Source organism: Papaver somniferum, chromosome 3 (genome assembly GCF_003573695.1).
Source record: "Papaver somniferum cultivar HN1 chromosome 3, ASM357369v1, whole genome shotgun sequence".
In the NCBI taxonomy this organism is placed as follows: domain Eukaryota; kingdom Viridiplantae; phylum Streptophyta; class Magnoliopsida; order Ranunculales; family Papaveraceae; genus Papaver; species Papaver somniferum.
The window spans coordinates 30480011-30500150 of record NC_039360.1 but is presented as its reverse complement, the minus strand read 5'-3'; the positions used below and the strand labels follow the sequence as shown (position 1 = coordinate 30500150).

General features: G+C 36.3%; 1 protein-coding gene, 1 long non-coding RNA gene, 1 other non-coding gene and 1 pseudogene across 3 annotated transcripts; 2 read left to right on the top strand and 2 right to left on the bottom strand.

Annotated features, from left to right (window-relative positions):
* The first annotated feature begins 4855 nt into the window (after positions 1-4855).
* Positions 4856-6434, top strand: LOC113359234. The gene is made up of 2 exons (XM_026602901.1): positions 4856-5476; positions 5597-6434. Exons 1-2 carry the CDS (start codon positions 4856-4858, stop codon positions 6413-6415), a joined length of 1440 nt encoding a protein of 479 aa, XP_026458686.1. The 3' UTR covers positions 6416-6434.
* Positions 6435-6812: 378 nt separating this feature from the next.
* LOC113355718 lies at positions 6813-13949 on the bottom strand (annotated as a pseudogene).
* Positions 12580-12657, bottom strand: LOC113362505. Its single transcript, XR_003365757.1, has one exon. It is a non-coding gene; the product is annotated as a small nucleolar RNA snoR28 (small nucleolar RNA).
* Positions 13950-13989: 40 nt separating the features above from the next.
* LOC113355719 lies at positions 13990-14962 on the top strand. The gene is made up of 3 exons (XR_003362590.1): positions 13990-14124; positions 14221-14590; positions 14682-14962. It is a non-coding gene; the product is annotated as an uncharacterized LOC113355719 (long non-coding RNA).
* The last annotated feature ends 5178 nt before the right edge of the window (positions 14963-20140 follow it).

The window sequence follows — 20140 nt, the reverse complement described above, 5'->3', positions numbered from 1 at the left end:
GCAATATAAAGTTTGAAATGTAAACAGACGACACTTTGTTTGCCATCCTTTTTTTACAAACGAAACAAATTATGCCGTATTAGTATTTCTTATATTCCTTATCAATATCTTAGATTCTAAAGTCCATGATATTCAGTATCATGGTATCAGAGAAACTGGAATACATGTCACTAGTATTAAAGTTATATACCGAACTTGAATCAAATCTAGTCGTGATTCTGAATCGGTTGTTGAATTTGATACTAAATGTAAAAACAATGGTGTTAAAATTCCTCAATTATTTGGTTCATACTCTATGTACTATGATTGATGCTATTCTACCATCTAAATCTAAGGAAAAACCATAATGAGCATGTGTAAAGTCTATTTCTATTTTTGATGGTAAATCTAGAGTTAAGAATTAATGAGAGATTGAGAATGATAGATACATGATGTAGATTTTGTTTTTCTGTGGTGATGGTAGAGAAAAAAGGAGGATGAGGAGGGATGAAAATGATGATGGTAATAAGTTAGATGAAGGTAGGAGTGAAAAGAATGATATGCGTCAAAGTCAATTGAATCGGCCAGAATTGTGCAATGTGTATGTTAGTAGGTTTTGAAGGGATTTTTTTTTTCTTTTTGACATTGAATGATTTTAGAGGTAAGGTCTGGTTCATGTATAAAAAAAAAAAAACTAAAAATTGGACGATACTTGTTTCGCACTAGACTCTTTCAGCAAAACAAGTATCGTACTCTTTCAGCTGTTAGATGGATAGACTATTGTTCCCATGGTAGGTTTTGTACTCTTTCAGCTAAACTCTCTTTCATTTTGAAATGGGATAGACTCCAAAACAGTATATTCCATGGTCCTTGCTCTAAGTAGCTTGCTTTTGGACTTGAAGAAGCTCATGCACGGTATTTCCACCTGAGTTGTGACATTGCCAAAGCTTTGTTTACCTCAGTTTCTGAGTTTTTGACTTTCTGAGTTTTTGAAGAATATCACGGTTAATTTAAGTAACTTGTTAGAGGGGCGGCAGTGTGATAGTAATGTCCCTCTAGTTGGTTAGGAAATGTGTTAGGGGTGTAAATTAACTAGATTATCCTCCCAATTTTTTAACCTAAATTAAAACTAAATTGAAAATTTGTTTTCTTTCTTCTTCTCTTCTCCTCCTCCCATCAACCGTAACCTCCGTTAAGACTCAAAATTTCATCGTCTTCGATTAATCGACGATTCGAAAATTAATCAAGTGTAGTGTAATGACTTATATGAGGTATGTTTTGAAAACCCAGTTACGTTTGGTTTATTTTGTTCGATTTAAGTTTTATTTCTATCGAAAATTAGGGTTTTAGATGAAAATTGAAATTGAAATTTCTGGGTTTATGTGAGTTACGGTTGGTAATAGTTCAATTACCAACCGTATGTTCTTATATCTGAGAATTTTCTTCAGTTACGGTTGGTAACCATTTTAGTTTACGAACCGTAACTGGGTATCGAGCATTTGGTTACGAACCGTAACTCAGTTACGGTTCGTATCGAACGTTTAGTTACCAACCGTAACTGGTTTTACGATTGGGTTTTCTTCAAATTTAACCAGTTACGGTTGGTAGTTCATCTTTTAAGAACCGTAACTTCGATTTACGGTTGGTTATGAGCACAATTCCAACCGTAATTAGCTCTGAAATTGTAAAAAAAATTAATTTTTTTTACGTACTTTAGATAACTTTGAGCAACAAAAAGCTAGTTGGGACTAATTTAGAAGTATACCCGGTCATTTTCAGGTCCTGGTTATTCATTTTGTTGGTTAATTTCTTCAATTGATTGAGATTGACCTCCTCTAAACTTTTTTTTTAACTCTAAAAATCTGATTTTGAGTTAATATAAGTGAAATTAATCATTAACACTAAACTTGATTATCATCACTAAACTAGGTTATCAATTATGAGGGTTAATTTGTTATTTCCAGTATTTTTTTAATAAAGAACACCTTGAATGATCATGTAATGACCCTTTTTGTCATATTAGAATGCCGCCCCTCTAATAAACCATGCCGCCCCTATAATGGGTTACTAATTTAAACCAACTTACTGAGTATTTTTTTGGACCTCATCCTTGAATATTGGATGGTATACCAAGAAGTGCCCGACTTTAACATCTTCCTTGTTCTTCTTGAAATTGCTACCAGTGTTGAGGTATATGCTAAGGAAAGGTGAAAGACCGATGTTTTATCGTGAATCAACCACCAGTCATGAGTACAAATAACTATGTCGAGTCTTCCCATGGCCGGAGTATCGACTATTACAAAATTAGACCAAGTAAAATCCGGTCAACTGAAACCCAAATCAACGAGAACAAATCATGAATAAAGTTATCAAATTTTTTATTAGCAGAGTCAACACCTCTTATTTCCGCATGCTTATCTTCTATAGATGCGATGACATTTAAGTCTCCAATTACAATCCGTAACATTTAAATCCCTAATTACAGACCACCACTTAAAAATATTTGTAGTATGACTTGAAAAATAAAACCATAAATTGCTCCTTACTTGCTAGTCAGGAGGTCATAAACGCAAAAAAGGTTCTCAGCTTGGAACCGACTATTAAGATATTTTGCAGTGAATAAGGTTTTAATTACCTCTGGTTACCTCAATGTTGATGTTTTCATGCCAAATAAGAGTTAACCCTCCTTTACCACCAACAACTGGAAAGTTAAACACTTTATTGTATCCCAATCTTAAAAGAATACTGATTTGATCAACTTTTATCCAACTTTGCCTTAGACAGAACAATATTAAAGAAGAAAGGATTTGACTACCTCACAAGATAGAGTTCCCTAATCATGTTTAATTAGCTCACATTACCTAAGATGGCTAATACCACATCCATTTTTATAAAAAGGTACTATCATTTTTTTTCATTTTAGACTAAAAATAAGTCAAATTGAGAAAATAATAATAATTCTTTTCCAGATTTGGTAGGAGTATATCAATCACTCACTTGTGATCAAAGTTAACGAAATATAAAAAGGTCCGGTCCCATTTTTCTTTTCTTATAGCAGCCCTCTTCTGCTATAAGCAGTCGTCTTTACTTCCAAGCTATATTAAAAAAGGCAAAGCTTTCTTTACATATAAACCCAGGAAAAAAATATATTCAAAATCAAGAACCCGTCATAACAACCACTTTCTCCATGGTTGGGTTTGGTTCCAGCGGATAACCATTACAATGTACAACCTATGTGAAATAGCATGATGTTGAAATTATTATTGGTTATGTGCTTCCTTGGCCCGATATCATAAGTCGTGATTCAACTACTTGTATTTCTCTTGTATTGCATTTCTCATCTTATAATTTCTTGATTGTAGATAACGTTAAGCCGTTATTCTTGATCACCAAGTGGATGAACTTTCTTTCCTGTACATGCCATCGCGACTATCCTATTAGCATTGTTATTGATAGCTTTATTATGAGTGAAGACGCTCAGCTTTCAAAATTTGCTTGTGGCGACACACACCCTACCAGCATTGAAAGGCATTTCACTGGTACCGATGAAGAACGACGAATTATTATGATCTTAATGAACTACTAACATAATTTATCTTTTTAGGTAGTTGTACTCTTTTATAGTTTTATGGACCTACCGCATTGTACTCCGTTTCCTTCATTAAGGCTTTACCACTATATGTTTTTCTTAATAATGTTTTAACGAAATAACCAGATACAGACCAGATATGAGGTTTCCTTAATAATTTATCTTTTTAGGTAGTTGTAGCTCTTTTGTAGTTTTATGAACCTATCACATTGTACTCTTTTTTCTTTGTCAAGGCTTTACCACTATGGGTTTTTTTTTGATAATGTTTTAACGAAATAACCAGATACAGATCCAACATAAAGCTAGGGTGTGCACTTGCAGCCCCAGCCCATTGGGCTTTCAAGCCTAAATTCTCAAACCTAAGTTTTTCTCCGAGTCTAAATTTGCTTCCCTTTGTCTGGTTTCTAGCTCCAGTGCTCCACCCCGGGAGGCAACATATGCGTGACTAATTGTTTTCAATACCTTTGCATTTACTCATAACGCATTTTCTGTAAGGCTGATTGTTTTAGGCTCTTGAGCTAGTCCATGACCCCAAGTTATCTGGCTGGTTTAATATTAATTCTTGTTCGACAGAAGGGGGAACAAAAGAAGGCAGCAGCAATACTATATTCAGAAGTTCTGGACGTACCGTCCAATAAACGGCTCCAAAACCGCTTGTGAGTGTGGCTGGTGGGATCCGTCCCTTGGGAACTTGCAGGGGGTCCCATTTATGGGTACATTGGGTCCACCACTTGTGTTTAGGCTGTTTTGGGGTTGTTTCTGTGAACGGTTTGTTTAGAATTTTTGATAACTCTAATGACCACATTATATTTAAATTATCTAGGAGAGTGAGGGATAACAGCTGTTGATGTGAGAGTTATTAGTAAATTATAAGATACTCCCTAAGCATTCCCGTACCTAGGTCATTCACGGCCACAAAATGTTGCAGAAGTCATACGTATAGAGGTAATCATCATCCGAAAGGGGGCAGAGAGGGAAATCTTTCAGAAGATCTGAAAACTGAAGCCCTACATGCGTCCACACGATTAGCCTAGTCCCGTACATCTATAGGTCCATCCAAAGGCGCTCAACTAAGTTACTATTTTCCCTAGTGGGCAGCGAACACTGTGGAAATGACTGATGCAAAGTGTCTTGACTCTGAGCTACTTATTTACTACGTATATAAAAGCTCTCGATAAACCGATAAAGAAGTGTAAGACTGGTTACTGAGAGAGATAGGAGACCTTAAAACCATTTGGAGAGTGAGCGAGGGAGTGAGTGTGAGAGAGATAGAGAGAGTAATAATCAATGGCGGATACAGATGTGGAAACGGACTTCGACTTTGCATTTTCACTACAGTTAGAAGAAGCAATGACTGCTTCACTGATCGGCGATGAACAAGAAATTTTTCAAAACGTAAGTTATCTTCAAACTCTGGAATTACTTGAAAGGTTAAAACTTGAAGATGAAGATAGTTTACAATGGCAAACAGAGACCAACAAAATGAAAGATGATCTCAAACGTTTAATACATGATCAAGAAGTTGCTAGAGAAATGAGTCGTATTCCTGATGATCAATGGGAGGAAACTGGTGGTCATTTTGAGAAACCCTTTGGTGAAGGCTCTTCTTCATCTACTGATCAATTTCTTAACAATGAGCCTTTTAAGTTGTACTTCAAGGGTTTGTTTAGCAATGAAAGAGCTGGAGATACGATCGCTGGCATAGGGTTTGCTGTTTGTGATCCTCTTGGCAACTCTATTTTGGATGGAACTAAACCATTAGTTGGTGATTGGAAATCAGATTTTGCTCCAGAAGAGTTAGAGCTGAAAGTGGAAGCTATGGCTTTGATTCAAGGTTTAACTGCTGCTTATTCGTTGGATATGAAGAGGATTGATTTTTATTGCGATTACTACCCGCTTTATCAATACGTGAGTAGTTCATTTTTATTTAGTAAACATGTCTTCATCATTAATGTTTTTTTTTAAACTCTGGTTTTACCTTCAAAAATGTGAAACCCTGCTGACTTTTATTTTGCTTTTCCCAATCAGATCACAATGAGATATCTAGTGAACCAGCAAAACATTGCAACAGTCATTGATCAGGTTTCTCTGCTTCAAAGAAACTTCATCAGTTGTCGCCCGTTCCTTGTGGCTCGTAAGGATGTTAAGTTTGCATTTAAGCTAGCAAGGAATGCCGTAGATTCACAGATTGCCAAGTTGGGTGAATGCAGCAATGCTAGGAATAAGAAGGAGACGTGTGACATCTGCTTGGAAGATATTTCTGTGAGACAAATGTTTTCCGTCAATAATTGCTCACATCGCTATTGTTGTTCTTGTATGAGGCAGCATGTGGAAGTCAAGTTACTTGACGGGGTGATGCCTCAATGTCCGCACGATGGCTGTAAAACCATGCTGAATCAAGATAACTGCCAACAATTTATGACCCCAAAGTTGAATGATATGGTGAGCAAGCGGATTAAGGAGGATTCTGTACCTGTAACAGAGAAAGTCTATTGCCCAAACCCAAAGTGCTCCAACCTGATGTCAAAGAACGACATCCCAAAATTTGTTTGCAAAGAGTCCACTAATGAACATCTTTGTGGAAAATGTATGAAATGCAATGAATATTTCTGTTTCAAGTGCAAGGTCCTGTGGCATAATCGCATGACCTGTGAAGCTTATCAGGCACAAATAGTCTCTGAGGATGATGCAAAGCTGAAGAAACTTGCCGATACAAAGCTCTGGCGGCAATGCAAGAAGTGCAACCATATGATTGAACTGGTTTGGGGTTGCTACCACATCACTTGCAGGTACCTTCTGTCTCTTCTAGATGGCATGCTTATGTTTAATGCTATTCGTGGACACTGAGTCCTTTAAGTAAGATGGTCTTAAACACTACCAACTGATATCTTCTTCGAATTGAGTAGACAATGAAGTACCTTATATTGTAGGAAAACAGCTTTATTGTTGTCGATACTCATCATCCCATGGAATCTTTTGAAATATATTATAGCATGTGCTTGTTTCCCTTTATTTGATCTTTCGGCTTTGCTGGAATGTCTTTTTTTTGCAGGTGTGGTCATGAGTTTTGCTATACCTGTGGAGCGGTGTGGATAAATAGGAAAGCGACATGTGATTGTCCAATTTGGGATGAAGGGAATCAGCTCTTACACCTCCCTGGACAAAACCAACAGAACTAGCTCACCTGCAGCTGCATTGATGTTACTGGAGTATGATAAGAAACGTAAGAGTAGCAGAATTAGGATATTTCAGTAACTATGGTACATTTTTTTTTTTTTTTTTGCGAAAAGTAACTATGGTACATGTCTTTGGACCCAACACGGTATATTGGAAATTGGGAACTCTTTTTTGGGTGCGCCCAAGCTGAAAATTTGATCTATAAAGTGAAGATATTAAGTTCCTAGGTTCACTCCATTTTGATCAGACCCCGTAAAATTTGTATCAGCTGAATATTCCTAAGCTTCTTTGATGCTGTAGCTTACATAATGACATTGCAGCCAGGAAGTTGGTTTTGCTAATGATTACTATTTGTTGCTCTCTAATTTTAGTTTTCCTGTTAATCTGTGAATATGGATACTTGGCGATTCTCATTAGATTATCGACCATAATCTAATGAAACTACTGATACATTCGAGCACACACTTGCAAAGACCTGAAAGAAACTAGAGTGAAGAAAATTCTCAATGCTTTCTAGTTTCCCGCCAAATTTGGTTTATGATTGTTGATTGATTCTGTGTAGAAAAGCGAAACTGTACCGATTTGATAAACATGGAAATCAGTGGAAAGTAAGAGGAGATGGTGTTCTTAAGCTCCTTAAACATAAACATCGCTGGCAGCTGCTATTGCTGGGATGCCGTATATTGGTGAAAAGAAAGATGCATCTAAAATCTTCCAGTTATCAACTGCCGAGTCTCCAGTCATGCGGAAATCTGAAGAGAGCAGTGAAGGCGCTACAGCATTAGCAGCTTGTCTTGTTGAGAAGTTGTATACTGAAAAGAAAGATGTATCTAACATCTTTCGTTTGTCAACTGCTGAATCTCAAGCTAAGAAATACGAAGCGAGCAAGGAAGAAGGTGCTACATCATTAGCAGTTGATGTTACTGAGAAATTATCTAAATTATTTAAGGAAGGTGCTACATCATTATCAGCTTATCTTACCGTGAAGTTGTATACTGAAAAGAAAGATGCATCTAACGTCTTTCGTTTTTCAAGTCATGCAGAAATCTAAAGAGAACAAGGAAGGTGATACATCACTAGCAGCTTATCTTACTGAGAAGTTGTATAGTGGTGAAAACAAAGATGTACTGTGTACAACATCTTTCAGTTTTCAACTGCTGATTAAGATGGGTGAAAGCATCAACTGCTGAGAAGGAGAAGAAGGATGAGTAGATACATGCGCTCAAGTTCGACTACACACCATAGTCATACACAATAAGATAATATTATTTTTTTCACATATAGATTCTTAAAATCAAAAGTTGTTTACAAAAGAGATGCAGTCAAATTGTTCAGAGAAAACAAGCTAAAAGTTATTTGTTTGCATACTCTTTACAGTAGAGCATTTGAGTGCTCTTTTGCTTCTGGCATGCATATGATTGCTTCCACAGCAGCCCTTTCCTGTATCTGAATTACCAGTTGTTTCCTTTCCATATAATCCTGCAAAAAAACAGAAGTTGTTATATAACATCATTATCAAATAACTCTGAACAAGGTTAGAATATCATTTAATAACTCTGTATATTCAATGGAAAGGGGACAATTGAAGTTTCTTGTAATGATAACAACTCTATATTTTTACTATGCAAAGATTTATGTGACAGGCTAGTGACAATGTGGTGGCTGGTAATTGGTGATACCAAGACTAATCTGCTAGCTAAAGACGTTCCTGACGCAACACTATTAATCAATACCAAGACTATTAATCACCTTTTTTCAATTTAAAAAAAAAAAAAAAAAAAAAGAAAAAAGAACAATAGATAGAGGAGAAGAATACAAGAAAAAATATCATCAGTTACAGGTACTTGGTCAACCAAGGTAACTCCAAGCAGTCTTTTAGTGCAAATGCCACATCATCATTGCCGAATCAAACAATGAATGATCTTTATACCAGAAGCTGTCAAGAGGTGTGATAAATAGCAGAGATCTGTTGTTGTTAATCAACATGTTTCATTGCTGGAATTAACAAACCTTGATTGAGCTGTAGTTTTTGCAACCTATGCCGAGCTCCTGCCTCACATATAATGATTCTGCATTCCCCAAGTTTACACCTACAGAGGTACTCAATCAGATTTAAAATCAGGAGATTCGTAAAGATAGTGCAGTAAAATTAACTTGCTCTTACCCAATTTTTAAGAGTGTGTCGTATCCTGGAGACTCTTCCTTATTGCTTACGCAGAGAGAAAACACATTAGCTGCCAACTGCACCAATAGGGTAAAGAACAAAAAAAAACATCAACCAAGTATCTCAAAAATGATTGTTCTCAAAAACAAGTTAGTCAAATAGGTTTTCTATTTTCTACTTGTGGTCTTACATTCTACCTGAAGAATTCCCATTTCAGATCCGTAGGTGAGATTTTCTTCTCATACGGCAATTGGTATCTTCGTGATAGTAACTCATGCTAGAAGTATGTCTAGTCAAATTCTTGAGCTCACATCAGTGTTTAAAAAAGCATTCTGGGACGTGCCCTGATGCACGCTTTTTTGCGTAATGACACATGTTCACGAGTACTGAGTACAAGGATGGTCTAAAACTATCAAAGTCTGCATTGTGGTTGATTAATAATTACAAGACTTTTTTCAGCTAAGAAAGATGATGAACTGGAAGAGAGGTTTGGAGAATGACCTTTCCAAAAGTAGTCTCGCCCATTCCACTTTTGTAGAGCTCATGCACAAGAGCCACCAGAAATATTGTACTTAGTTTTGAACAGGTTTAATCATCTGAAAAAAGGATAATAAAGACAAACCTATGTCAGGTGAAAGATCAACAAATTAATACTTTTTGAACATTGGTTCCTATTTTCTTCGTCTGTAAGATGATGGTTAGTAACATCCATCTCGTCTCCCAAACGAGTAAACCCCTACACAGAGCAAACACAGGATACCGCTCCACTTTTTCTAACTACTGGGGGGTCTGTTGACGAGTGGGTATACTTTCTAAAAAAAGTGAGGAAACTTATAGAAGACCTTGTATATACCTGTGGATGAGAAATCCAGGGTGGATGATGTTTTTTTAATTTTATAATCTGCATTTTCAGCTGCTCGCCGACATATTTCCAGCGCACGACGCGCCTCCTGAAATAGCTGCCACCTGCAACACACACAGTTTAGTGAATGTGGAATCTGAACACCTGGATTCCAGACGAACAAACAAATGTATATTATGATTGGACTGCAGGAAATAGAAAAGATGGCCATGAATAACACAAAATTTATGATGACGAAGATACTGAAGGAACCCAAACCTTCCTCGAAGCAAATTCTATAGCTTGTCTGTCAAATGCTTTTGATTGCTTCAATGCGGCTGGAAATGATTTCTCTAAGTTGCTGATAAGTATAGGGGCTAAAACAAAGCCATTGGATTCCCATGCGGCTTGAAATACGAGGTAGCAGTTTCTCAGGAAGATCCATGGTGTTTGCTATCCCTGCACAAGAACTACCAATAAAGGAAACATATTAATATTTCGGTCAATTCGGGAATAAAGAGGTCATTAAGCTTGGGAGCACAATCGGAATTAACATGTTACCTATTACAACCAATTTGGAATGTGGCTTAGTCGGCCAATCAAGGATACTGTATAGAACCTGTCACCATGGTATATGGTTACGAGTGCTTAGCATCTTGAATTTATGAGAACAGACCACTGAATTTTTGAAACAAAGATTTCCCTTCACAATAAGTAATTGCTTGTAAAACCTTTCCCTTGATTCTCTTTTGGCAATTACCAGGTCAAACATAAATGAAAACAAAGAAAGAAGCCAAAAAAAAATGTCTTTCTCGAAGCTTCATATTTGTCTGTATAAAAGCATCACGAGTTGCCACCCGTGGAAGATATTTGGTCTTACAATATTCTCTTACTCAAAAATATTCCTAGACAACTAAATGTAAACTGTTGAACACAAGGAAAAAAAGAAAGAAATTGCGACAATTACCGAGTGGTTTCTTGTTACTAGAAGATCAAGCTCGTCGATCAGTAAACACAGGGTTGACTGTTACGGACTTTATTATTGTCTGAAAATCTCTCATTCAGCAAGGAAAGAGCTTTTTTCCAACTGACCCTGTGCCCACTTAGTTTTTCATATATGACCTGAAAAAAGTGGTGGTCACAATCTACAAGGAGAAATAAACAAAGAGGAAATGCAAGCATTAATTTTTTTTTTTACCAATGCAAATTCTTACCCTATAAATATTCTCTGGAGAAGCCATCTTTAAACCATTAACCTCCACAAAACAAAACGATCTTACACTACCTGCATCAACTTCAGACCGCAAATTCCTTGTCGCTGCGAGTACACTCATAGTCTGCATATTGACACGGACAGATATTAAAGAATGTAGTCAAGGTTTAAAAAGGCAAAAGCGTAAAGAGATACTTAGCAACGCATAAAGCGCTGCTAAAAAGCGTTATCTAAACTTCGCTAAATATATTTTTCAATAAATACTTATAATTATAAATCTATGTATATGGAACTTGCAAGATGTATCCTTTTTGGTACACTTTTTAGCTTGGCCAGACACGATTGAAGAATCGAAGAAAATCACAGAGGAAACAGGAAGAATAATGTCTAAAACAAGTGGCGGAAAGAGAGAAACAATAAATTTAATTGTTGCAAAGTCAATAGATCGGTGATAACCCCATTGACTAGTCAATCAAATGATCAAGTATACCTAACTTTGTACTAGTTGACAACTGTCACTTGGAGATGGCTAAACACGTCACTACACGGTTTTGTCTCTAAATTTCACAAATAGTAGTTCTATACACACCGTCTCTTTAAACAACACAAAAACAACCTCCTCGCACAGGGTGGGCCCTTCTTGGAGTTAGCAGGGGGTCCACTTTGGGCCCCATAATTGGAAGAGAGGGTTGTTTTTGTGTTGTCAAAACAGGCGGTATGTTTAGAATTTTTGTTTCACAAATTGCCTGTATGTGGCATGATGTGGTTATACCATGCACCATGTCATATAAGGGTCTGGTGGGGCTTCAAAGCCTCTCTTTTTTTCTCTTAATATAGACCAATTCATAAAGTTGTCACACTGATGCATTTTGGGGCTGAGGCGCAAACGCCTCAGTCAGCTCCAGTTTCAAACTCCGGAATAAGTCACAATACTATATTTGATAGCTTACCTTGCCAGTTCCAGGAACACCATGGATGCACAAGCAGCGTCCCAGACATTGATCAATACTGACAGCGCCTTTAACAAATTCGGTAATCTCCTTCATTTCTCTGACATAAAGCAAATTTCGGCTGTTAAAATCCAAATAAAAAGTGGAGACACATGGAAACCCTGAAATGCTGACATACTTATTCTTACAAGGAGGAGATTTAGGTAGTGTTGCCAACAGCAAATTCGCTTTTGCTTTTTCAATTTCATTCTGCTTGTGGACTTTCACATGCTCCAAGATCTTTTTTTGTCCCTATTTTGTGAAGGCCAAAGAACTTCCCGCCTTGTGCATTCTGCATAGATGAAAAAATGAACGATCAAGCAGAAGATGAAACGTAGAACCAAGAGAATGTAAAAAAAGAAAAAGAAGAGAAAAAGATACCGCAGCAAATCCATGACCCGGTGATTGCCCACTTGCTGAAATATTACGCTTCCTCCATGCACTCTTTAAGTTTTCTTCAGAGTCAAAGATTGAATCACTACAAGATTCCCAGTCTTCATCTCCCACAGCTTCTTTATCATCCTGGCACATGTGGTAGGTTAAAGCTCACAACAAAACGATGTCTCTTGTTTAACTAACCACTCTAGTATGCTAAGCAATTTAAAAGCTCACATCTTCCTCATTGTCAATATCTGCAAGGCGCTTGAAACTCTGCCGCTGGATATCATACTCGTATTCACATAGAGAGACATCATCTCCTTCATTATTGGCTTCATAAAATTCTTTACAATTCATTACGGAACAATGTCTAAGGATGGATTCCATCTGCATACATTGACAGGGTAATAGTGTGAGGATTGAGGGAAAATGAACTCAATTAGATGCAATATGAAACACTACAGTACTGTAACAAATATGAACCCTGACCCCAATGATATATCTGGGGTTTGTGCAAACCATATCGTCCTTCGTTCACTCCGTAAGGATCAAGGGCAAACAAATATTCATTCCCTTCTTGCTGAACAAAGTTATACATGCCTAGCCTCCCTCTTGGTGGAGATATAGACTAAGGTGAGAATGATAATATAACTTCCACTTAGAAGAAAATAAAAGACAGGATAATTTCTATCAGCCAAGAGTCACCTCACCTCAATGTCCGCAAAATCATTAGTGCGATAGATCTCCCTGCGTAGATTATGTGACTGCCTTCCAACTGTAGTCTCTTCAGGAATCACATACCATCGGCCTCTAAACCAATAACTACCATCTGGTTCCTTCCGTAAGCTGGTTAAATTTCAAAAATAATAAACTGAATAATGTGTAACATTGTAAAAGTTGTATTTTCAAATCTCGCTCACCTTTCAATATGTACAGCCCATATGGAGTATTATTAATAAATCAAACCATTTAAAACAGTCTAAACCCTATGTTGGCATTACAAACATCCATAAACCAGATTTGAGCTCAAAAAGTTGTCTTCCTAAATTGCGATCGGTGATTCAAGTTACTTGAACACTATAAACCAACCCTAGAATCACAATTTTCCATGTACTTGTCATAAAAATGAAATCAAAATCAACAGATTTTAGGTATCAAAGTCATTTAAACAAATCTAAAGTTAATTACGGAAAATTGGTTTTGATTGTTGACAAAATTTGAAAGAAAGTAAGAATCATCTACGTACCTTCTGTTCTTATTCTTCATTTCTCCCGTTTGTATCAAGCAAATCCCCCGCTCCAGAATCAATAAAGAACCGCGAGAACAAGCTGGAGAGAAGAAGAAGTAATAATATTATGGGCCTGGGCTGCAAAAGCAGCGCTTGACATCGATTAAACTTGTCGGCTATTTGTAACCGACAATTAGCTGCATCAATCCCGCCCGATTTTTTTTTTCTTTCTTGATTTCTAATAATTTAGGCAGTCAGCTTTACTTTCAAGCTATGTTAATTACAGCAGTCAGCTTTAAATCAAAGCTGTGTTTGGTAACTAGTAGTTCCTTTCTGTATATATGCTCAAAATCGAGAACCCGCCATAACCACAACAATCTCTCAGGATGGCAAGCAATTATTTTAAATGCCCGGTAACAACAAAGTATCCTTTTCCTGAGGGAAACGTAGATTTTAAGAATGATAAACCAGATTCTAGTTGTTCTGAATTCCGGGTAAAAAGAGAGTCGGCTGAGGGACATCGAACCTAAACTTGAAGAAGAAGATGAAGATACTCTTCTCCGTCTGTATGTATACCTTATCCGAATCTCAATCTCTTTACTTATTACATTTTTCCGATTTGATTTGAGCCAGTTGATGATTTGTTGAATGATTCTGTGTAGAAAAGCAAAACTGTACCGATTTGATAAAGATGGAAATCAGTGGAAAGAAAGAGGAGTTGGTATTCTTAAGCTCCTTAAACATAAACAAACTAAAAAAAATCGTCTGGTTGTGCGATAATCTATGACGCTGAAGGTTCTTGCTAATCATCTAGGTTCGTTTTGGGTTTTTCTGTTTTTTCTTTTTTGAAGCTTGGATTTGATCTGTGCATGAGATCTGATTTAGTTTGATTTGTAGTTGTTCCCACAATTCCGACTCTAATACATACTCCGAGTATTATGAGTCAGAATGCATTGACATGGCATGCTAGTGATTTTTCTGATGGTGAAGCGAAAGAAGAGGTGTTCTGTGCTCGATTTGCATGCTCTGAGAGTAAGTATTTGCTTGAGAATTTTTATGCGAGTGTTCGTCACACCTTTTCTTTTTCTGGCTTCCTGACTTATGCTTGCTTCATGCCACACAGATGCTAGATTATTTAGGAAAACCTTCCTAGCTGCAGGCTGCTATTGAGTCTCAAGTGCAGAAATATGAAGAGAGCAAGGGAGGCGCTACAGTACACCGTATGAGATTTTTTTTAAAGAGATACCTGACGGTGGAGAGGGAAAACAAAAATCTTGAAGTCTTAATATAGTCCATCTTGGTATTTTAGGAACGTCTCGTCTGAAATTGGTATTTTTTGTTCATATAAGTACCGACAAGGCAATTCTGCTGCTGCCTCCTAGTTTTTTTTTTGGGCTAGTATTTTGCTGTAGGAAAACATGGGGAGGGCTTTCTCCCGTTTTGTGAAGCCCACCTATAAGGTTTCTTTTGAAGAATGCATCTTATAGGAAAGAAAACCGTATTACGTAGGGGTGTGCAACGGACGGACGGTTTCGGATTAGGGGTTATCCGCAACCAAACCGTTAAAGCTGTGGATTTGGAAAATTGAACCGTAACCGGCCCAATCACCCGCGGATTTAACATCCGCGGATCAACAGATGATGCGGATGCGGATTAATCGCGGGTGATATGCTCTGAAGAATTAGGTTTATCTCCTCCTCGTTTCCCTGACACAAACAATACCTAAACGTTGGTGTCCCTGGTTCGACCCTTGATTTCTTCGAAGAAGGTGGTGATAATCTCAATGATGCATCACTGTTATTCAACTGACCCTTAACCAAATCTAGACGAGAAGATGAGGGACCATCAGTGGTTGCCGGATTTATTGCAGAAAAGGATGATTGGCTTGCAAGCATGAGTGCTTCTCCCACTTTCTTCTGTTCCTCCAACTTTTGCAGCTGTCGTGCATTCTCTTTAGCTCGTTGATGCAACTCCCTTTGAAACTTCTCAAATGGACGCAAGACAGATGGAAAGTTTCATCATTACACATACATCTTTAAGTTAAAAATAAAATAAAATTGAAAACACTACTGATAATGGAGGCAGGCATATGAGGAGGGAGTAATACGCCTCAAGTTGCTCGTGAAGGCTTTTTTGAAGCTCCCACTGCATTCTAAGGGCTTCTGATTCAGGTGTGAACCTTTAAACAGAGAGTATTAACATTAATTACACCTTGTGAACATACACAGATTATGGAGAGTAAGATGGCGCCTAGAGCAGAAGCTTTAGAGTTGTCAGTTTGACATACGACTTTACCTCTTCAGAGAAACACAATAATAACTTCATGATAATGTGTGAGAGAGAGGGGTGCGGATCCGGGTAAATCCACGGATTGCAATGTCCAACCGCAACCAAATTGTGTAAACGTGCGGATTTGAGAATCCCACCCGTATCCGTCCCATAGCTCTTGCGGATCGGGTTTTATCCGCAATTTTACGGACGGATACGGATGAAATTCACGGTTCCAGTTTTTTACACAGTCCTAGTATTATGGCATATATGGTGAACCTTACTTGTGTACTTAAAGAGAATGACTGTTTTGTTTACCGACTGATGGCGTGAAAGAAGATAAAGAAAAACTATGTTAGTCAAGTTCATCACCCGAGAGATTTATTGATACTATAATCTCAATTTAGTTGGCAAATCTGGTTTTTAGGATGATCAATTTCAATCTTATAACGCCGATATCACTAAAGTACAGTGGTAAAGTCATTGGGTGATCATACTGATACCAATCATCTGATTTGAAACTCGTTAGCATTAAATTCTTTATCGACCAAAAAAAAGAGAAAAAATTAATCTTATATCTACCTTGTATGAAAGTGTAATGTTCAATTTCTACATCTATGAAATATTCCTCATGTTAAGAATTTTCATGGCATGTAATTCCTTGTTGGTAAGTGATTATCATATGTCATTTATTGAAAGCTTCTCTTAAATGTAACCCACACATTTATTAACCATAGCCCATTTAAAATAAGTGCTTAAGCTAACCAAACATACCTTTGTAATCATTTCACATAGCCCACAAAATTATACTCCAAACAATAAGACAATCATTAAATCAACATCAACAAAAAAAAAAAAACAACTAATTTTTGATTAAGTTTTTGTAAGATATATAGTAAATGTTTTTGAAGAATAATCAATACCCTAAATCAATCTTAATATAATCATGATTGAGGAGGAAAAATAAATCATCTTAGAGATTTTTATTTTTTATTTTATGGATTATGTTTAGGGAGTTCTAGGAGAATGGTCATAGGAAAAGAACAAAATCTTAGTTTATTCGATTTCGCTTGATGTTGTTGTGGAGTTCTTTTAAGAACAATTAGAATATACATCAATTTTAATGTAATCGTGATTAACAAAAATTATTTTAGAGAAAATTAAGAGTTAAAATTTATTTTGTTTTGGGGAAAAAGTATGAAGTAGGGTTTATATATAATTGTTCAATTTGTGAGAATATTAGAAGAACAATGATAATCAATTTTAAGTATTATTAACAAAAAAAATTAGGGTTTTATGTTGATTTCGAGTAAAAAGAAGATTGAAATTGAATTGTTAGTAGAAAATTAAAAGTTGTTTGGTTTTTCATTTTAATTTTAGGCTTTTTACTTTAACTTAAACTTTTTGGGTTATGGTTAATAAATACGTGGATTATATTTAAGAGAAGCCTTACTTAATATGACTAAGAAAATGCATAGTTGGAAGAATAAAGCTCTCAATTTTGCTGGCAAAGATGTGTTGGTTTTTGAATTAAAGTTGTTTTGGATGCAGATTTGAATCATCTTATCTCCACTCTTGAATTCCACCTTGCATCAGGTATTTTTTGTGGTTGCTTAGTCATAGAAAGATTTTAGTCAGGGTAATCTTTGCAGAAAAGGTTTGGAGTTTGGACATACTCCTCCCTCTATCCAACTGTTAATTGACCAAATTCATTAAACAAATCAGTTATAAAGTAGATCAATTAATAGTAAGATGGAGGGAATATATATGATAGATGTCGTCATTGTCTTACTGACCAAAAGACCCATGAACATCTATTTACACAATGTTCCTGGACTGATGAAATTTGGAGCTGGCCACCTAGCTACAGGAGGAGCACCTCTAAAAGAAGTCATGCCTTTTAATACTTTTACAGTAACGAGCTGCGATAAAAGTTCTTGAAAACCATTTCACAGCTTGTCTTATTCCTCCTGTTGGAGTGAAATCCATACACTACATAGAGTCAAGTTTAATGATAAAGATATCAAGTGTAGGGTTTCATGTTACAATGCATAACTTTGGTGAAGAATATGTTAAACTTTTACCAACGCCAAGGTTGAGCCACATTTTATATTTTACGCAACGTGGCAAATATTGAAGCTCATAGCAGATTTTCGCCATTATGGCAAATTTCATGTAATAATTATTCCCTAATGTCATTACATCTATGAAGACTTGGATGGTCATATGACCCTAATATCATTACATCTATGAAGACTTGGAAATTTAATTGGGGAGACGAAAGACTTAGTCAAATATGGAATAACATCCTGGTTGCTATATGGTGGTGTATATGGAAAGAGCGAAATGCAAGAACCTTCGAAAACAAAAAGAAAACTTTGACAAGCCTCATTAGAGATATCAAATTACAAGCGTTTTTTTGGGCCGAATCAAATACAAAAACATTGGTGCTTACGGTAAATATGGTGATTTCTCTATGAGATTCATTATACCGGCCTCCGTTATAAATTATTTTTTTGTGGTTTTTATTTGGATAGCCGAATTCCCTTTCGGTTCCCATTTTTTATTCGGTTGTAATCATTGGGTTAAGGTACCCCTTAAGTGCATTTTTTCAATGAAATTTCTATTTGACTGATAAAAAAAAAATACAAATTTTATTCCATTAGATAATTTTTGGGGCAAAAATGCTTAAACCAAGGGTCAATTTCACAAGGGCTGGCAGATGTGCAAACAATACCTATCTGCATTATTTGTTTTGAAATATCTGGATTAACTGATCTCCAAAAATAGGATAAATGCACAAAAATAATTTGTACTATGCATTAAGGAAGAGACTATGACATTTAAATTCCAAAAGACAATGACTTTGGAATGAAACAAATTAGGGGCCTATAAAATGAAAACATTTTGTCTTAGTGAATATATATATAGACCATAATTCAAGATATTGCTAATACAACATTTCTTATGAATATCCGTTTTGCCAACTACAACAATAATCATGATTTTGAGAGACAATGACTAATAATAAATACCACAATAACGATAAAAAGTTTTTATTGCTGGCCAAAATTTATTGCACAACTATCTATTTCATAGCAGAAGCTGCGGCTTAGAATTGCTGCACACATACGACGAAGTTTAGTTACGATTAGGTTGCCAAATGCGCCAGTAGTTAAATAATTTGTAAAACATGATTGAAATAGTATTTCATTTCAAGCAGTTACAGGTTGAACTTGGATGGTCATGTTTTGGCGTACGATTGAATCGAAAATTAAATTTCAGCAGAAACTAGGTGAATTTTATATCTCGTTACATAACTATTACGCCCTCTGTTTCAAGAAATATGCTAGTTTATGTGTAAATTTATACACAAACCAACCTATTATTTTGAAACAGAAGAAATAACATGAAACTCAGATATCACGGGAAGAACACTTGTTAAAAAGTATGCACAAAATTTGGCTCTTTTAATTTTGGTAATCAACTTCGTTGAGCTTTGAGAATTATTTGCAAAACTTCTTGCTCAAAATGTATCAACTTCGTGATGATTAATCATTGAAAAAGATTGCCTCAAGTACTCAAAACTTGTGATCTTGAAAGCTGCTGTCAACTTCGGTCGGTCTTAAAGCATAGAATGACTCATATAAGGTTTTTCTGGAGGATTTAGACATATGAGCATGAATAAAAGGAAATTTTGGATTTTTAATGAGTTGATAAACATAAGACTCTTATTTCTCATCCCCAAGCCCAATTATATTTATTTTTGAGGTACACAACACAATTACTAAAGACCAGGAAATTTAGTTAAGTAGAAATCACAACAGCACAGGTCATACTCTAGTATATGCAACAATAGGGCATTGTTCGCGGTATCATGCAGGAATACGCCTGAAAAATGCAAGGTGCATTCTAGTATGCAACAGCCAAGGATAAGCTCCACAGTTATCACTTAAAGCGGCAGGGCAGACATTAACCCCCAAGAATTTATGAAATTTTGGTACAAACATTAATGCTTTGACCTATTTCAACAACAGCATTAATTCTTTCTGATGAGTAATTAAAATTGTGCCGCACTATATGGAGCACTACTTGGTCACTATTTGCTGGGTACTACTCTAGCTCAAGGACCATCCATGACCTTAGTAGCTTACCTATGTTTGGCCCCTAGATATGGAGTCATACATTGAACATTAGGAAAATTCTCAAATAAATAATGTCCTCCAGAGGCCCAGCCTTTTTCTTCTTTTCTTTCCTTCTTCCTTGTGCATTATAAGGGAGACCCATTGGCGAATTTTTACATATTTCTCGGGT

What these genes read in the sequence shown, in the direction of transcription:
- LOC113359234 (XM_026602901.1), top strand. Translation starts at nt 4,856, where the DNA reads ATGGCGGATACAGATGTGGAAACGGACTTCGACTTTGCATTTTCACTA. An exon ending in ACTACCCGCTTTATCAATAC is followed by an intron (nt 5,477 to 5,596) that starts GTGAGTAGTTCA and finishes TTTCCCAATCAG; the next exon opens with ATCACAATGAGATATCTAGT.